Genomic DNA, 15,800 nt, shown 5'->3' on the forward strand with positions numbered 1-15,800 from the left:
TAAACTGAACTGAAAGAAGGGAACGGGTCCGCTCGGCCTCGGTTCTGGTTCTTTCTGGTCCCTGATCAGCTGCTCAACAGTTCTGGTCGTCTCCATTTTCCACAGAAGCAGATCCGTTTTATTTTTTTACTTCTTTACCGTCGAAGGAAAATGGCCGACTTTTGTTTTCTTACGTTGTTGATGTTTGAAGCCGTGTTCAGAGTTGATGCTCGTTTTAACTTTTAGCTTTAATTCAAATATGTTGACTTGAAATAAAAATGTTATCCACAAGTTTACAGCTTTATTTTTTCCAGGTCGTAACTGGTGAGAGAAAGAGGAGAATGAAACCACAACGAATGTTTAATCTGATTTAATTCAAATAAAAACAATTATCAGAGAACAGCTGGTCTGTGAAGCAGCAAGGCGTTGAGTTACAACTAAAACTAGAAGAAGGAGTTCCTGCCATGGTTGGTTGTTAAAAAATAAATACACTAAAAAGGTAAACAGAACTTCTACCTGGAGCTGTACCTTTAAAAATGGAACGTAAACTAAATTAAATGTTTTCCTTGTTTACTGTGGTTTTGCTTTTATGGTTTATAAATCAGTTTTACTTTTTCAACAAAGTTAGAAAACTCTTCAAAGAATTCAACGTTTTAAAATATATTTAGTGCAAAACAACAGAAACCGTATTTATCTGTGAAACACGTGAAGGCACGGCGCTTGGAGGCAAAACATTTGATTAAAAAACTTTTGACAGTTGTGTTGGCAGCTAAAAAAACATCTTGGCATTTGTAGCGCAGTGCTAGCAGAACAGCAGAAAGGTCAAAGGTCAAGGTGGATGGGGGCGCCGCTCAGACAGACAGTTCTGCCATGGCACGCTCCAGGGGGTCGCTGGTCCAGTAGTCGTGGTCCCAGCCCAGGAACCAGCCGGTGAACGTGGGCGGCTCGAAGCCCTGCTTGATTCTGACCACGGGCGTTCTGGGGTCTCTGCTGGCCGGGTCGGTCTCGATGTAACGGACCGCTGAGGAAGACGAGCGAAAAAATGAGTCGCCCAAACTGATGCAGAGAGAACGCTGAAGGAGCTAAAGCCATGTTGTTGCAACTAAAAGAAGCAAAACACTAGCTAAAAGCTAGTAAAAGCATGCATGCTAAAAGCAGCTAAATGTTAAAAGTAGTGACAGGTTTGCTAAAAGACAAAGAACTAGCTAAAAACTTTAAAATTTAGCTTAAACCCTAAAGTAGTAAACTACTAAAAGCAGCAAAGGGTTGGCTAAAAGAAACTAAACTAGCTAAAAGTAGCAAACGTTAACTAATTTTTTTTATTTAAAGTAGCTAAACACTGCCAAAAAGCAGCTAAATGTTAGCAAAAAGGGTAGAAGGAGGAAAACACTAGCTACAAACAAAATGTTAGTTAAAAGTAGTGAAAGGTTTGCTAAAAGCTAAAAACAACACAAGATAAAAAACATTGAAAAAAATAAATCAGTAAAATGCTAAAAGCAGCAAAAATTAGCTAGAAGCTAAACACAAAACACGAACTTAAAGCAGCACGATGTTGTCGAAGCAAAAATCAAAAGGCTAGCTAAAAGTAGTTAATGATAACTAAATATTTTTAAATTTAGCTAAAGTAGCTAAACGCTGCCTAAAAGCAGCAAAAAGGTAAAAGGAGGAAAACACTAAAAACAACAAAAAGCTAGCTAAAAACGAAAGACTAGCTAAAAGCTGCAAAAGGCTAGCTAGAAGCTAAAAGTAGCAAACGTTGTATAGGAGCTAAATGTAGCAGAATGGTACCTAAAAGTTAAAAGTAGCTAAAGGTTATCCAAAAACCTAAATTTGCAGAACAGTAACTAAAAACTAAAAAGACCGAAAGTAGTAAAGTAGCTGAAACATGTGAACAGCTAAAATACAGATAAATTAAAAGACGGGAAAATAAAAGTTAAATGCTGAATAACCCGGCCGCTAATGTTAAATAATATTACCAGACGCCATGGCTTCAGTTTTCTCCTCCTCCTGGGCTTCGTTTCCAATCCAGACAAACACCTACAGGGCGAAAAGGGTTCATTGACTTAGATTATTTAGTTTTAAACATTTCTTCTGATTTATTCCAATAAAATTGAAGCAGCCGTGATGTGCTTCGGTTTACCTGCTCCCAGGTGTCGAGGATCATTACATCATCTGTGGCAAGGTCGTCTTGGGTCATCTCCCCGGGCACCTCCTCAATCTGAGACGAACGGTAAAAACATTTGTTCGGTCGTGGAAACCGTGCGTTTTGGATGCAATCCCCCGATACACCAGGAGAGGGCGCTAAAGCTAAATAGGCTCGTTAGGACTACGATGTTCTCGCTGGCCGAGAGGCGACGTCATCAAACTTACGATAAAGTTCCCGGTCTTGTTGGAGCAGGCGAAGAGTCGCGGCGGGTGAGCGTCCATCTTGTCCTTGAGTCTGGTGGAGGTGCGATATTCTGCTTGACCTCCCAGAGGCCCCCAGAACTGATCTGCAACGACGAGAGAGAAACTTCAACTTTTCTTGTTTGGGGATTTAAGGAGAGGCGACGAGTTTACCTGGAAATCTGGGTCAGTATCGTTTTATTCCTATAGCATGCTTAAAAGATATGTTAAATGGAAAACAAATGAAATGGACTAAAACGATGAACTGGGACTTGAGTGTGTGGGGGGGGGTATTATCAACTTTTCAGACATGATTCTGAGTGATTAAATAAAATATTGTGTTTCCGTTTGACTCTAAAACACAAAAAAAAACATTTGATGTGAGGGCAGCACGGTGGAGCAGCGGTCAGCTAAAAGTAACTGGAGCCTAAAGAAGCTAAACACTGGCTAAAAGGTAAAGAGAGCTAAACAATTGCTATAAACAACAAAAAGCTAGATAAAGGCAAAATGTAGCAGGACTAATTAAAAACTAAAAATAGCATAGGGCTTTGGGTTGCCAGATAGAGTTTATGATCCTGAGTGTTTAAAAGAATATTTGGTTTGAGTAAAGTGCAACAAAATCGAGCGTATTTCATGTGAGAGCAGCACGGTACAGCTATGGTAAGCTAAAGGTAGCAAACGCTAGCCAAAACTTTCGTTGGAGCCGTCGCCTCTCGGCGAGTTCGCTCGATCGTCTCCCGGCATCCGTACATGCGAGTTTCCTCCGAGTACTCGACCAAAACCTTCATGTTGGGTTGATCGGTAACTAAATTGTCCCAACGTGTGAGTGGGAGCGTGATGGTGGTCGGTGCGACCCTGCGATGGACTCGTGACCTGTCCAGGGCGTCGCCCGCCTCTCGTGCAGCGACTGCTGGCGTGAAGCGGAGAGGAGACGCGGGTAAAGGAAACGGGTCGTGTTCGCTCACCAGTTTCTCCTCCCTCAGACAGCTCGGAGGCCGACACTCCCAGAATGTCACACAGCTGCTGGGCTCCCTGCTTTTCCGTGTCGCTGGCGCCCACTCCCACCCACAGGAAGGCGCCGTCAGGGGTGACGAGCACAAAAGCGTCGTTGGAGTTCAGGTTGGACGCCGCCGCATCGACCTGCAGGAACACAGAAGCACTGTAACACTTTCCTAGGGTCCTTTCCACCGAGCCAATCCTTGAAGACCAGAATGTTCACGTTCTTCTAATAGACGTGGAGTTTTAGATCCGAGAGGACAGAACGGTCCCCGACTCCAAAAACCACGCCGTCAATCCTCTCTCAAACATGAGCAAATGGTGTTGAGGGACTATTTTCAGCAGCGGATTAATTCAGATCTAGAAGATTTAGGCGTCCTGCAGCAGAGCGGCGGCCCTCTGAATAAACTGTCTCGAGTCTCTTGGCGCAACGCTCACAAGCGTGTTTCTAATCTGCTCGGAGGCGCAAAGGAACCGGGCGTCTGGCTGAGCAGACGACACTTGTTGGCGCCGGTCTTCATGGGATACATAGTTTCAACGATGGTGATAAAAGCACACAAATCTTGTCATCGCTGAAATGAGAAAGTGAACGTTTTCTTACCTCCACGGCTCTGGTGTTCCCTGCGGAGTTGGAGCGCACCTGGAAGAGACGGACGTCTGCGGGAGAGGACTGACCTCCCTCCCTGGACGTTCCTCCCTTGTACACCACCATGGGCTGTCCCCCGAACAGACTCATCAGGTGGGCCGGTTCCTTCCCCTGCACCACCCTCACCTGGTGCACAAACATCAAACTGAAGTGGTGCAATCCAGTAAAAGCAGCGCGTTCCTCTGTCTCATCAAATTCGGATTAAGGTGCAATTATATCAACCAACACAAGATGGCAGCAAAGAGTCGAGCCATAAAATATTTGATAAATGTTAAATGAAGTTTCGCATGTTAAACGTGACCTTACGGGTATTTTTGTTTGGATTTTCTGAGTCTCTCATGCTCAACAAGGCAGACGATGCGGATCCTGAGTGTGCACGAGCAGAAAGAAGAAGAATCAATATTTACAGATGAGTTTGAGTTAAGTCGTAGAGGACGGGCTCGTTCATAACAGGAAACTTTACGGATAAGAGCGACACAATAGCTTCTGTTCCTCGGTTTGATCAAATATTTGACACGTTTGTGGCTCGTCGCCGCCGTTGGCAGAGTTTCACGTTTGGTGTCGACTCTTTGTTGGATCCAGACACGGTGTCAGGAAGGAATAAAATGTAAATAAATAAAACGGAACGTTTATTCCCACATTTTGTAATATATTTATTTGAAAACAGTTGTGCCAAAATTGGAAGTAAAACTAAAATCTGAGATGTTCTTATTTGTTAAAAAAAAAAGCAGGTTTATACTGCTCGTGCATTTTGTTAGATATATATATGCAGAAAATCAAGTTTTGTACCATAAAGTGGATTTAAATTCAATAAATGAACTCCCGGTCTTTTCCAGGTTAATTCTACTTTAATTGGATAGACTGTGAAAACAAACGTGACGTTTGCACGAGAGCTGTTGTCGAATGAAAAAGTGAAATGTTCATTTTAAATATGGATTTTGTTCATCAATGGATTGCAGTGCAAAGATGCAGTCTTGCAAAAGGAAAAAAAACAAAACTCGAACAAAAATGTTGGAGATGCAAAGCGGGGGCATGCAAAAAGAAATAGACTCCTATGAGTTCAGAGCCGCTGTGACTTTTTCTGATTAAAGATGTGGTGTCTTGTAATAATCCCTGCCAGGCTCAGTCGTTGTAATTTTAGTTCAGAGTTTGGAAACGGGGCTGGTGGGCGTTTGACTGAGTTAATTCACTGTCACGCTCTTTTATACCCCAACTGACTGCATCTAGCTTGAGATAAAGTGTTGTCCTTGTTGCCTTGTTTCATCTGTAGCTCAGGAAAAGTCACATTTTGCCAGACCAAAGGAAGAGGGAAGGGAAATACCTGAGTGGTTATAGGAGCACCAACAACCTGAGGAGCCAGAAAGGACCAGCAACCGAAGAGGAGAGAAGCAGCAGTGGGACAACGATGAGGAAAAGGATTAAAAAAAGGGGAAAAGGATGCAAAGACTGCACTGAGTAAGCCAGGAGAGATGAAATTATGAATGTAAGTTTAGGGAAACAAAAAGTTGAACGCGACGTGGTGTACCTGCACAGGACCACCGCCGAGCTCCTCGTCCAGCTGGGCGCCAAGAATCGCACAGGCCCCGATCTCATCCTGACTGGAGTCCATTCCCTGCCTGACGAAAATTAGATCTTGGAAATTCAACGACTGTTGCAGTTCTGACAAACCGCTGCCTCGTTTGGACCAAAGTTGAGGTCGTCGTCTCACCACATGTAAATGATGTGTCCTTGACGTCCTCCATGACTGTAGTTATACAAGATGATGTAACTGTCTCCTCCGTAGAACTGTCCATGCGTGGATGGATCCACCAGGACCTTGTCCGATGCCTCAATGCGCCAGATCTACGTTGGTCAGGAACAAATGTCACTCCATTAAATCAAGAACAGCCAGAATCTGCAAAACCATCTTTTCACAGGCAAGAAGACTCTTTATGTACATTTCATACAAGATGAATTACAACAAGTTTACCCTCAAACTAAGAAGTGTCAGGTTGCGCAACAGTTTATTTCCTCAAGTAATACGAGTGTTCAACTCCCTGCAATATATACAGTATAAGCAACTGTTTTATCTCTTAACTTGGTCTTAAACTTGCAGAACAGATTGGTCTTTTTGTGGCGTTGTCTCTCTGAGACGTAACCACCCTGACAACTTCTGTAACCAGTCCACTCTCACCTGTTTCTCTCCGCTGCCATCATCAACCATGCCGTGCTGGGCCGCCATGGCGGGGGACTCGTGAAGGCTGGCGGCATCGAAAGGCACCTTCTCAATCTTGGCGATGCTGTTGGCGATGTAGGCCACGCCCAGGCCTTCTGTCTGGTCTTTATCCCGCCAGTTTTTGAAGAACTGCTTGAAGAGCGGCGTCTCGCCCATCTCCGGCAGGATCTGCACCGACGTGTGCTTGGGATAACCCATTTTCTTGATGAACTCATCGGCCGCCTTCATCGCCGCCTTTCGCTCGTCCATGTTGGCGTCTTTGCCTGTGGAGAAAAGAGCGAATCACGCTCAAGCTGCCCGTCTGACTTCAACAATAGATGTGAGAAATAATCATTTTAGCCGGTGCTTGTTAGATTTAGGCACTGCATCAGTCGGTACTGACCTTTCCAGACAAAGATTTTTCCGTCTGAGCCGTGGTCCAGAATGAAGCAATCGCCAGACTCCAGGGCGCTCTGGGCAAACGGGTTCTCGGCTGCCACCAGAGCAATGGTCATGCCTCCACCGGCGTTGGAAACCTGCAGGAGTGAAAGCAGGAGGTGTCAGCTCTAAGTTAGAGGCTCGAAGTGTCACTTAGATTAATCCTTAAATTAAGTTCTGCTTCTTTAGATTGTTTTTTTTTTTTACTTTTAAAATTAGATTATCCATACCATCGTCTAGATTTTCATTTTTGATCTTTGATTTACTGTATCAGTTACAAACAGTATGTGCAGAAAAAGTAACACAAGGGTTTTTACTGCTATTTGTGTATATTTCAGTTGATGCAAAGCTTGTTTTAGAATGACCGCACTAAGTAAAAGCACCAATGAGGCTTGGCGTGTCATTAAATAAATTTTTAACACTAAAGTTTGAGTTACTACCTGAAAAAAGCCATTTTAAGCAAGTTAATTTATTACAAGATGTATTTTAAATATACAGATGAAAAACTGGTCACACAACCCTGTTTAATATTTCACTACATGATATATGAGATGTGTGTAAAACAGTTTACATGACATAAAAAACAGAAGAGCGTTTGGATTTTATTACTCGTTTAATCATAAAACAATATTAGAAACTATAAAAAGGAGAAGTGTGGTATAATGTTCTCTATTCCCTTCTACTGTATGCAGACGACACTCAATTGTACATAAAAATCCCATATTTTAAGAGTTTTTATAATATCACAGCTTTTATTGGCTTTTGAGTTTTGGTGAAAACAGCAGATGTGTATGAACCAAGAAAATGAACAAAGAAAAAAGTACATTTTAAAATATTTGGAGTTTTTGGTAAAATATACACATTTTTTCAGGTTCAATCGGGTCCTAAAAACATCAGATGATTTCTTGTAACTGCTGGCCTAAAACAAAATATACCGTATTTTCCACCGTACATGTCACATCTTTTATGCGTCACCACTGGCAACCCGGAAATGTGGGCCGGTGTTGTGCCAAAAATCGATTGGCTGCCAAATGGTGGCCGCGGGAGCGTGCACGTGAGTACTTTAACAAGAATTTAACAAGATTAACACTTAAAATCAATAATTTGTTCGCTCGAAATTATAGCAAATGTGTGTCACATTTGAACTTTTTATTAATAAATGCACTTTGACGGTCAAATCAGTTGCATTTCAAAACCCGTTTCGTGGAAGCACGCGATGAGTCACTGTGCATTTCTTCAAAATGTAACAAGATAAGCACCTAAACAATTATCTGTTAAATGCACTTTGATGGTCAAATCAGCTGCATTTCGCCGAGACGGCGCAGCAAATTGGTTTGACAGTTGCTCCAGGTGAGCTGGACGAAGGTGGCAGTATATGGCAAGCCGATTGTGTCATTAATAGCCACTTTTATCTATTACATGATACAACGGCATGCCATACTACTTGAGTGCCATCTAGCGGCTGAAAATGGTAGTGTTCAATATTTTCCATGTCAGAATGAATGAAAACGTCACATATCAACCAAAAATTGTTTTATAAATATGAGGAAAAAATCCATAAATAAGTTGTTTCGGCGTATAAGTCATAGGGCATGCAAATTATGCAAAAAAACTGCGACTTATACAGTAGGCCGAAAAATACGGTACATGGTTTGGTCTACTTTCACTCTTTCAGATCTAATGAACTTTCAAAAACGTAATAAAAATTACCAACTGCCTCCAGTTGATTGAAAAATCTTCAGTCGGGCTCACTAATGGAGCTGAAAAACCTGAAACATTTTCCCTGGGCTTGCCTCTCTGCCATATTGATTTAAAATATTTACTCCTGCCAAAGCATTAAATGGCCTCTCTGCATTAAATCACAGACATTACTTGAGTCAGACATCCTGCTTTTATCCCACGTTCACGCCCTCACCTTGTAGAGTTTCGCCTTCTTCCTGTTCGAAGCATCAGCTGTGACGTCGTCAGAGGCTCCTGCGGGCAGATCTGGTTTGGGACCTAAAACCTGTAACGGAGGCGATGATTTAATAAAAGTCTCAGTTTGGGAGTTGATTCGTTCCCGTGGTTCCCTGGCCTCACCTCCAGCATCTTCTCCCTCTCCACGCCCTCGTCGCAGACGTACACCCGGGCCCTCCCGCTGCGCTCGTTGTCACGGATCCCCTTGGCGACCTGAGTAGCCTTGAGCTTCTCAAAGCGATTGCTCTGAGAGCCGCACCACTGATAAATCTCCTGTGGGATGAGGAAGAGGAGCAGACGGCAAATTAGACGACTGAAGGGAAAAGCTAATTAACTTCAGATGACTATTTTTGATCCCTTAAATGACTTTTGGTGCAGTGTGCTGTTAAAAACCGTTGTGCAGTATATTTAATGATGATCTGCTCCGTCTGACTCACATCTCCCAGGTCCAGGATGAAGCAGTCTCCTTGGTTGAAGCTGTCCCAGCTGACTGCCACCTCCGTTGCCCGGACAACCCGACGACCTTTGATCTGCAGCACGCGCTGCACCGACACCTCGTTGGTGACGACGTGTTTGAACCCAGACGCCACACCTCCTTTCTGGAAGACGAACGCCACACTTCACTGAGACACACTTATTTATTGACATTAATGGAAAGTTTAGACGTTCGACGGACACAATGATGAGGTCAAAACTAATTAAATACAGAAATAGGTTAGACATCTTACCATGTATTTGATTCCAGACTTGAAGTAGCCCAGAAAAGTTTTTGACTCGTGTCCTTGCACCTCACGGTACTGGATAGGTTTCCCCCCCAGGAAGTCGTCCATTTGGACTGTAAAGATGGCAGCCGAGCCGCTCTCATCCTGGGAGCAAAAATCCCCTGTGCCAAGGTAAGCAAGACACGTTCCTTAATAATTCTTGTTTTTTGTTAGTTTTGTTTTTTTATCACTGTAACTTCACTGTGCATTGACGAACTACGATGTTCACAGACAACAATGTGATCTGCAGTGAGGGTAGGGAGCAGGTGGAAGAGAATCTGGAGAGGTTGGAGTTTGAACAAGGCAGCGTTAGTGAGTACATCAGAGGGACAACTCGGGCTGAGATGGTTTGGACATGTCCAGAGGGGGGACACAGGGTGTTGTATTCGGAGCTGCTAAAAAAGAGGAAACCCATCAACAGGAAAAGGTTCATGGAAGGATGAAAAAGGAAATACAGACAGAGAAGGATGAAGGAAGCAGCTGAAAGAGGAAGTAACTGCATCTAAACAGAGACCAGTTTTGTGTGTAGCTCAGAAAATCAATGTGTAGCCTCACCAGGGGTCAGATCCTACAGACACAATACGATACGCAAACTGGTCAAACAAACTGTAGGTCAGCAGAATCAACCAGGTCTCGTTTATCCGGTAGCTGTTTTAATGATCAGTCAAACGTGAATATCTTATCTTATCTGAAATTGTGACAAATTAAAAGTAGAAGACAGTAGAAGAATATCAAAAATTTTAAACTAAAATGTAAAATTCAGACGAAACACACGGAGCGATAAAATTCAACAAATCATTTTCCGAATATTTAAACCGGCAAAGTTTTCGTACATTTTACTGACGGGCTGTAATTTAGGGAGATCGCGGTTTAAATGTACCATATAAGTCGCAGCTTTTTGCATGAATTAGCATGTTTACGACTTATACAGCCAAGAGATTTATTTTTTTATTTTTTTCCATATTTATAAACCAATTTTTGGCTGAGACGTGACAATTTCATTCATTCTGACGTGGAAAATATTGAACACTACCATTTTCAGCCACTAGAGGGCGCTCGACTCATATGGCAAGCCAAGTGCCTCATTAAATGGTAAAAGTGGCTATTAATGAGACGCTTGGCTTGCCGTACCAAGCCACCTTCATCTCGCTCCAGAACTCCTGGAGCAAACGTCACATCAGCTGCATTTTGTCGCGCCGCCCAGGAGAAACGCAGCTGATTTGAACGTCAAAGTGCATTTATTAAGGAGAAGTTCAACTGAGACGCACCTTTGATATGATGCCGCACAAACAAATAATTGTTTTTATGTGTTCATCTTGTTAAAGTCCTCGCGTGCACGCCCCCGTGGCCGCCACTTAGCAGCCAATCAATTTTTTGGCACACCGGCTCACGTTTACGGGTTGTCAGCAGTGACGTATAATAGATGCGACTTATTTGTTTTTTTCCACTTTATTAGACATATTTGGATTGATGCAACTTATACGGCGGTGCGAAGTGTACGGTGGAAAATACGGTAGAACTGAAATCAAATGTTTACAGTGTATTGTTGCTTTGGCTGCCACAGAGAATCGTAATATGTCTCCAATCATTGACAATAAAACTGTGGAAGTTAGATGTTAGAAAAAAAAACTGAATAGATGTGAAAAAACACTTTGATTTTATGTTTTATTCCCAACGGACACTTTTCACACGCTGGCTATAAAAGGACTATAAAAACATATTTTGCTGAAATAATTAGATTTTAAAAGTTTCATGCAAACCGGCACCACTGAGAATACTTTTAAAGGAGCTTCCCAGTTACAGAACCTCATACAGGACCGTAGCCACACTGGAAAACCAACATCATCTCATCTGACCACAGAAAAATGACAACAATAGATCATAAAATGTAACTTTTGTGTTTCTCAGCGAGATGACGTTCGTCTCCGCGGACTCACCCAGCCAGAAGTGGAGGTCGTACTGCAGGTTCCCGGAGCGCTGCTTGATCGTGTTGAGGATGAGGTAGGCGTCTCCGGTGTAGAATCCCCCGTGCAGGTTCTCAGGAACAGGCACCAGGTCAAAGTTCTCCACCCTCCACACCTGGAGACCCGGTGTCTGACCGGCCCGCTCGAACTCTGGGTGGTGCGCTGCCATCCTGCCTGCACAGAAATCGCACAGCTGAGGGTTGTGGATCTGGAATGGAGACGGGGGACGCCCAGCCCGTGAGCCTTTTGCTCTGGAAAACACAAAGCCACTCCCTTCGGGTCTCAGCTGTTGTCATGGAGGCAAAGATCAAGTTTGGAGCTTCGGTTAGTTATTAATACACGTGACAATGAATCACCGGCTGTTTCCTTCTTTAGGCAGAACGAGGAAATCCTGAGAACTGTTAGTGATGGTTACAAACCAAAACAGACCATTTGACGCAGAATACTGACAACATGTCATGACTGTTTACTGAAGTAGTTCTTATTTAACTCGTATAAAACTTAGCAGACCTCACAGATTAGTCTACACGACCTAGATTTTGATTCATTGCTCACTCAAAACGTGGCCGCACGGCTCGCTGGTTTCCAACAACCAGAACTGATTGACGACGCAACAGATTTGCCTTTTTTTAATCACAAGTTTTAGTTGCCAACAGCTGCAGTCCGCTGAGTCCATCCTTTAGGGAGTTTTGGTGTTGCACGCTGTACGTCAACAAAGTTAGATTATGAAAGTCATGCAGCCGAGTCCAGGTCCAGAAACGGTTTGTCCACGTGCAGAACGGCTTTGACGTTTAAACTTTGACTTTTAAAAGCTTTCTTTTTGCTCTTAATCGCTTCAGAGCTGCTCACAGCACATCTCAAGTTTCAGTGTTGCAGAGCGAGGGATGGCCCAGTTCAGACAGGAACGCAGGCTCCAGTTTTCCACAGGAATGCCGTTTTAAACTGGATGAGCAGCCGTCCTCGCTGTGGCCAGAACGAAGCGAGCATCGTTCCAGGCAGCTCTCTGCCCACAGTCACAGCAGGAATCTGCTCCGGACCCTGGAAGAAGGAAGTGCTTCAGAATACTGTTTCCTCTCGCTCCGACGCATTTTATATCAATTAGGGCGCTCGACAGGAAAACTGCAGGTTTGTTTTAGCAACAACCCCTTATAAGGTCAAATGTTTCTGTTTTTTATCGTTATAAACGTTATAGAGACATAGGAGGCCATCTGAACATCCTGCAAGACGTTTAGCAAAGTTTGCGGTTTAGTATTGTCCTTTTTATTCAAACTAAAGTTATGGGAGGCTAAAAATTACCGTACTTGCCGCCGTACTCTTGGTCGACTCGCATCTCTCTTTTAAGCTCCACGTGGAAAACTTGGTAAAGAAACTGGAAGTTAAACTGGGTTTCTTTTTCAGAAACAGATCCTGTCTAACCCTGAATGTTAGGAAACGCCTTGTGTCTGTGACTTTCCTTCCCTCCATTGATTACGGTGACATTATTTACATGAACGCTCCTACAAGAACCCTGCAGATGTTGGATGCTGCAGATGTTGGATGCTGTCTATCACGGTGCACTAAGATTCATAACTGGCTGTGATTATCGTACCCACCACTGCACCCAGTATTCACTGGTTAACTGGACACCATTAACTTCACGCAGACTCTCTCACTGGTACATTTTCATCTTTAAATCACTTCTTGGTCTGCTGCCTTCATACATCTCCTCCTACATGTCTCTGCGTGAGTGCAGCTACAGCGTGCGCTCTCAGGACATCATTACCTGCAGTGTTCCCGCAGTGAGGACTGAACTAGACAAAAGGACCTTCTCCTACTCCGCTCCTGTTTCCTGGAATATCTTACAAAAAGAACTGAAGCTCTTGACCTTTGACCTCTCTAAGTGGCTTTAAGAATCTGTTGGACTCCTGGCAGGGACCAACGCAGACATGTTCCTGTTTTTAGTTTTCTAGATTAGCTTTATAATCTTGCTGTTTTTTCACTACATTTCCTTTTAATTATCATTTTGTTTTCAATTGTAATTAAACAAATTGTATGCATCATTTGTGAATGTCTGTTGTTGTAGTTGTCCACTGTTGTCGTCACTCTGTTAAAATTCATGTCTCTCTTGTAAAATGAGTCGCTGTGGCTCAATGGGATTAACCTGTTTAAATAAAGGTTGAACATGTCGCACCGCCGTATAAGTCGCATCAGTCCAAATGTGTCTAATAAAGTGGGAAAATTCATAAACATGTCGCATCTATTACGCATCACCGCCGACAACCCGGAAACATGTTGTGCCAAAAATCGATTGTCTGCCAAATGTTGGCCACGATAAGGACTTTAACAAGAATTTAACAAGATTAACACTTAAAAACAATTATTTGTTTGCTTGAAATTATAGCGAAACATGTGTTTCAGTTCAACTTTTCCTTAATAAATGAACTTTAACGGACAAATCAGCTGCATTTCTCCTGGGCGGGGCGGTGAAATGCAGCTGATTTGACGTTTGCTCCAGGAGTTCTGGAGCGAGACGAAGGTGGCTTTCTATGGCAAGCCAAGCGTCTCATTAATAGCCACTTTTACCTATTAATGAGGCACTTGGCTTGCCATATAAGTCCAGGGCCCTGTAGTGGCTAAAAATGGAAGTGTTCAGTATTTTCCATGTCGGAATGAATGAAATCGTCAGATCTTAACCAAAAATTGATTATAAATATGGAAAAAAAACATAAATACATCACTTTGGTGTATAAGTCGCAGGGTATGCTAATTTATGCAAAAAATATGTAACATACGGCGAAAAGTACGGTAGATTAAATCAGAGCAAATTGGGCTTGGAAGAAGACTAACAACGGATAAAAACAACCATTAACTAATGGAAGACCAACCAAGACCAGGAGAGAGGGGAGAAGGAGGGATTTGCATGTGAGTTCAGCATACTGGATCAACTCATTGAAGGTGTTGAAGGTGTTTTTTTGTTTTAACCGGTTCCAGAGTGCACAAATCTAGAAGCGCCTCCCTCGTGTTTTCCTGCAGACGGACACAAGACGACGTCTAACTCGACCTTCGAGGCAACATGTCAGACGTAACGTTGTGAGGACAGGCGTCGACGTCGCTGAGCGATCTGAAGAGCGAATGTTTCTAGTTTCTGTGAAGAGTGTTTATATACGGATCCAGGCGAGCGAAGTGTGAATCATTCATAAATTATAAAACGTAGCTTCAATTACTGAACGAATCTGAAACAACTTGTGATTATAAGAAAAATATAAAGATACGAGATCGTTCGCAACTAAAAGAAAACACGGTTAATACAGCATTTGAGAACACGAGTATCAGGTGACGGAAAAGTTGTGTTTTAACAGAATAAAAGATTATAAATGAGTGAGTTCATGGTGGGAGGGGCAGTGAGCTGAACTCCTGCCTGTAGGAGGGGCTGTCTGTCTGTACTTGGTCCTGACAGGAAATGGTGACCTGGCCTTGGGTTTGAACTAGGTTCTGAGGAATTTATAACTGGGCGTAAAATACGTCTGGAGGAGATTGGATGTACGTTTTTGGCCATCTAAACAAGAGTTGTCAGTTTATTTCCTGTTCTGATGAGTCAGGACGTCCGTTGAGGATTAAAAGTAACCAATCGGTACTCGTGGCATCTTCTACTGACACCAGCAGCAGACGTCTCTTTGTTGTCCTCCGGGAACCGTCGCTGTCTGTGAGTTCAAAAGTGTCCTGTCAGTGAGGAGTGTGGCTGCTTGAGGATAAATCTCTGGGTTAGTGTTTTTTAAATGACATAGGACACTAAAGAAGGGAGCAATTGGATTTACGACCAGGTGCAGTGGTGGAGCCAGGGGGTGGCCAATGGTGGCCTAGGCCACCATCAATTAATCTGCTGCCACCTCAATCGTTTGAGGAAACTTTTAAGCAATATAATAAGTAGTAACCATAGTTTCCTCAAAGAATAGGGGTAGTCTGTTTACATCTACGTATGTGTGGCGGTAGCCATCTTGGATTTTGGCCCAGCAACCTAATTTTTAATAATGACCCATTTTATGCCTCGACGCAGCCACACACCAAAATGGAAGTTGGTACCTCATTTATTTTACATGTTAACCTGACAAACCCAGCGTTGTTACTCTAACCCACCACCCAACTCTAACCCGGAGTGTTACTCAGCGAGTGACGTCACGTGCGCTGCAGTAAAGCATCACTGACGAGAGCGCCACTTTGACGCGCCCTTTCTTTGTTCCTGTTGATTTTCTTTGAATTTTTTTGTGCCTACACTGCACACCGACGCTTCAGGTATGACCGTGATGCACATTTGGAGTTTTGGTGTGTCGCTGCCTTGCCATCATGATTCAGTTCTCGGGCCCCCTTTCTGGCTGAGGCTCCAGCCTGCTGCAAACGGGACCGGGCTGCTTACAGAACCACACTGCTGACAGAACCATGCTGCTAACAGGACCATGTTGCTAACAGTACCATGCTGCTAACAGTACCATGTTGCTAACAGTACC

General features: G+C 43.3%; 1 protein-coding gene across 1 annotated transcript in view; it reads right to left on the minus strand.

Annotated features, from left to right (window-relative positions):
* Positions 1-390: 390 nt before the first annotated feature.
* gsna (gelsolin a) overlaps positions 391-15,800 on the minus strand; it is a 19,616-nt gene continuing 4,206 nt past the window's right edge. The window contains exons 2-16 of the mRNA XM_037692162.1: positions 11,293-11,493; positions 9,323-9,477; positions 9,032-9,193; positions 8,718-8,867; positions 8,554-8,643; positions 6,604-6,736; positions 6,180-6,484; positions 5,715-5,848; positions 5,532-5,622; positions 3,962-4,132; positions 3,330-3,504; positions 2,350-2,471; positions 2,120-2,197; positions 1,956-2,016; positions 391-1,000 (exon numbers count right to left, since the gene is read on the minus strand). Coding sequence (XP_037548090.1) covers positions 831-1,000; positions 1,956-2,016; positions 2,120-2,197; positions 2,350-2,471; positions 3,330-3,504; positions 3,962-4,132; positions 5,532-5,622; positions 5,715-5,848; positions 6,180-6,484; positions 6,604-6,736; positions 8,554-8,643; positions 8,718-8,867; positions 9,032-9,193; positions 9,323-9,477; positions 11,293-11,488 — 2,193 coding nt within the window. The 5' untranslated portion in view covers positions 11,489-11,493 and the 3' untranslated portion in view covers positions 391-830. The remainder of the gene's footprint in view (positions 1,001-1,955; positions 2,017-2,119; positions 2,198-2,349; positions 2,472-3,329; positions 3,505-3,961; positions 4,133-5,531; positions 5,623-5,714; positions 5,849-6,179; positions 6,485-6,603; positions 6,737-8,553; positions 8,644-8,717; positions 8,868-9,031; positions 9,194-9,322; positions 9,478-11,292; positions 11,494-15,800) is intronic.

This window comes from Nematolebias whitei, chromosome 18 (assembly GCF_014905685.2).
Source record: "Nematolebias whitei isolate Nwh7 chromosome 18, NemWhi1, whole genome shotgun sequence".
In the NCBI taxonomy this organism is placed as follows: domain Eukaryota; kingdom Metazoa; phylum Chordata; class Actinopteri; order Cyprinodontiformes; family Rivulidae; genus Nematolebias; species Nematolebias whitei.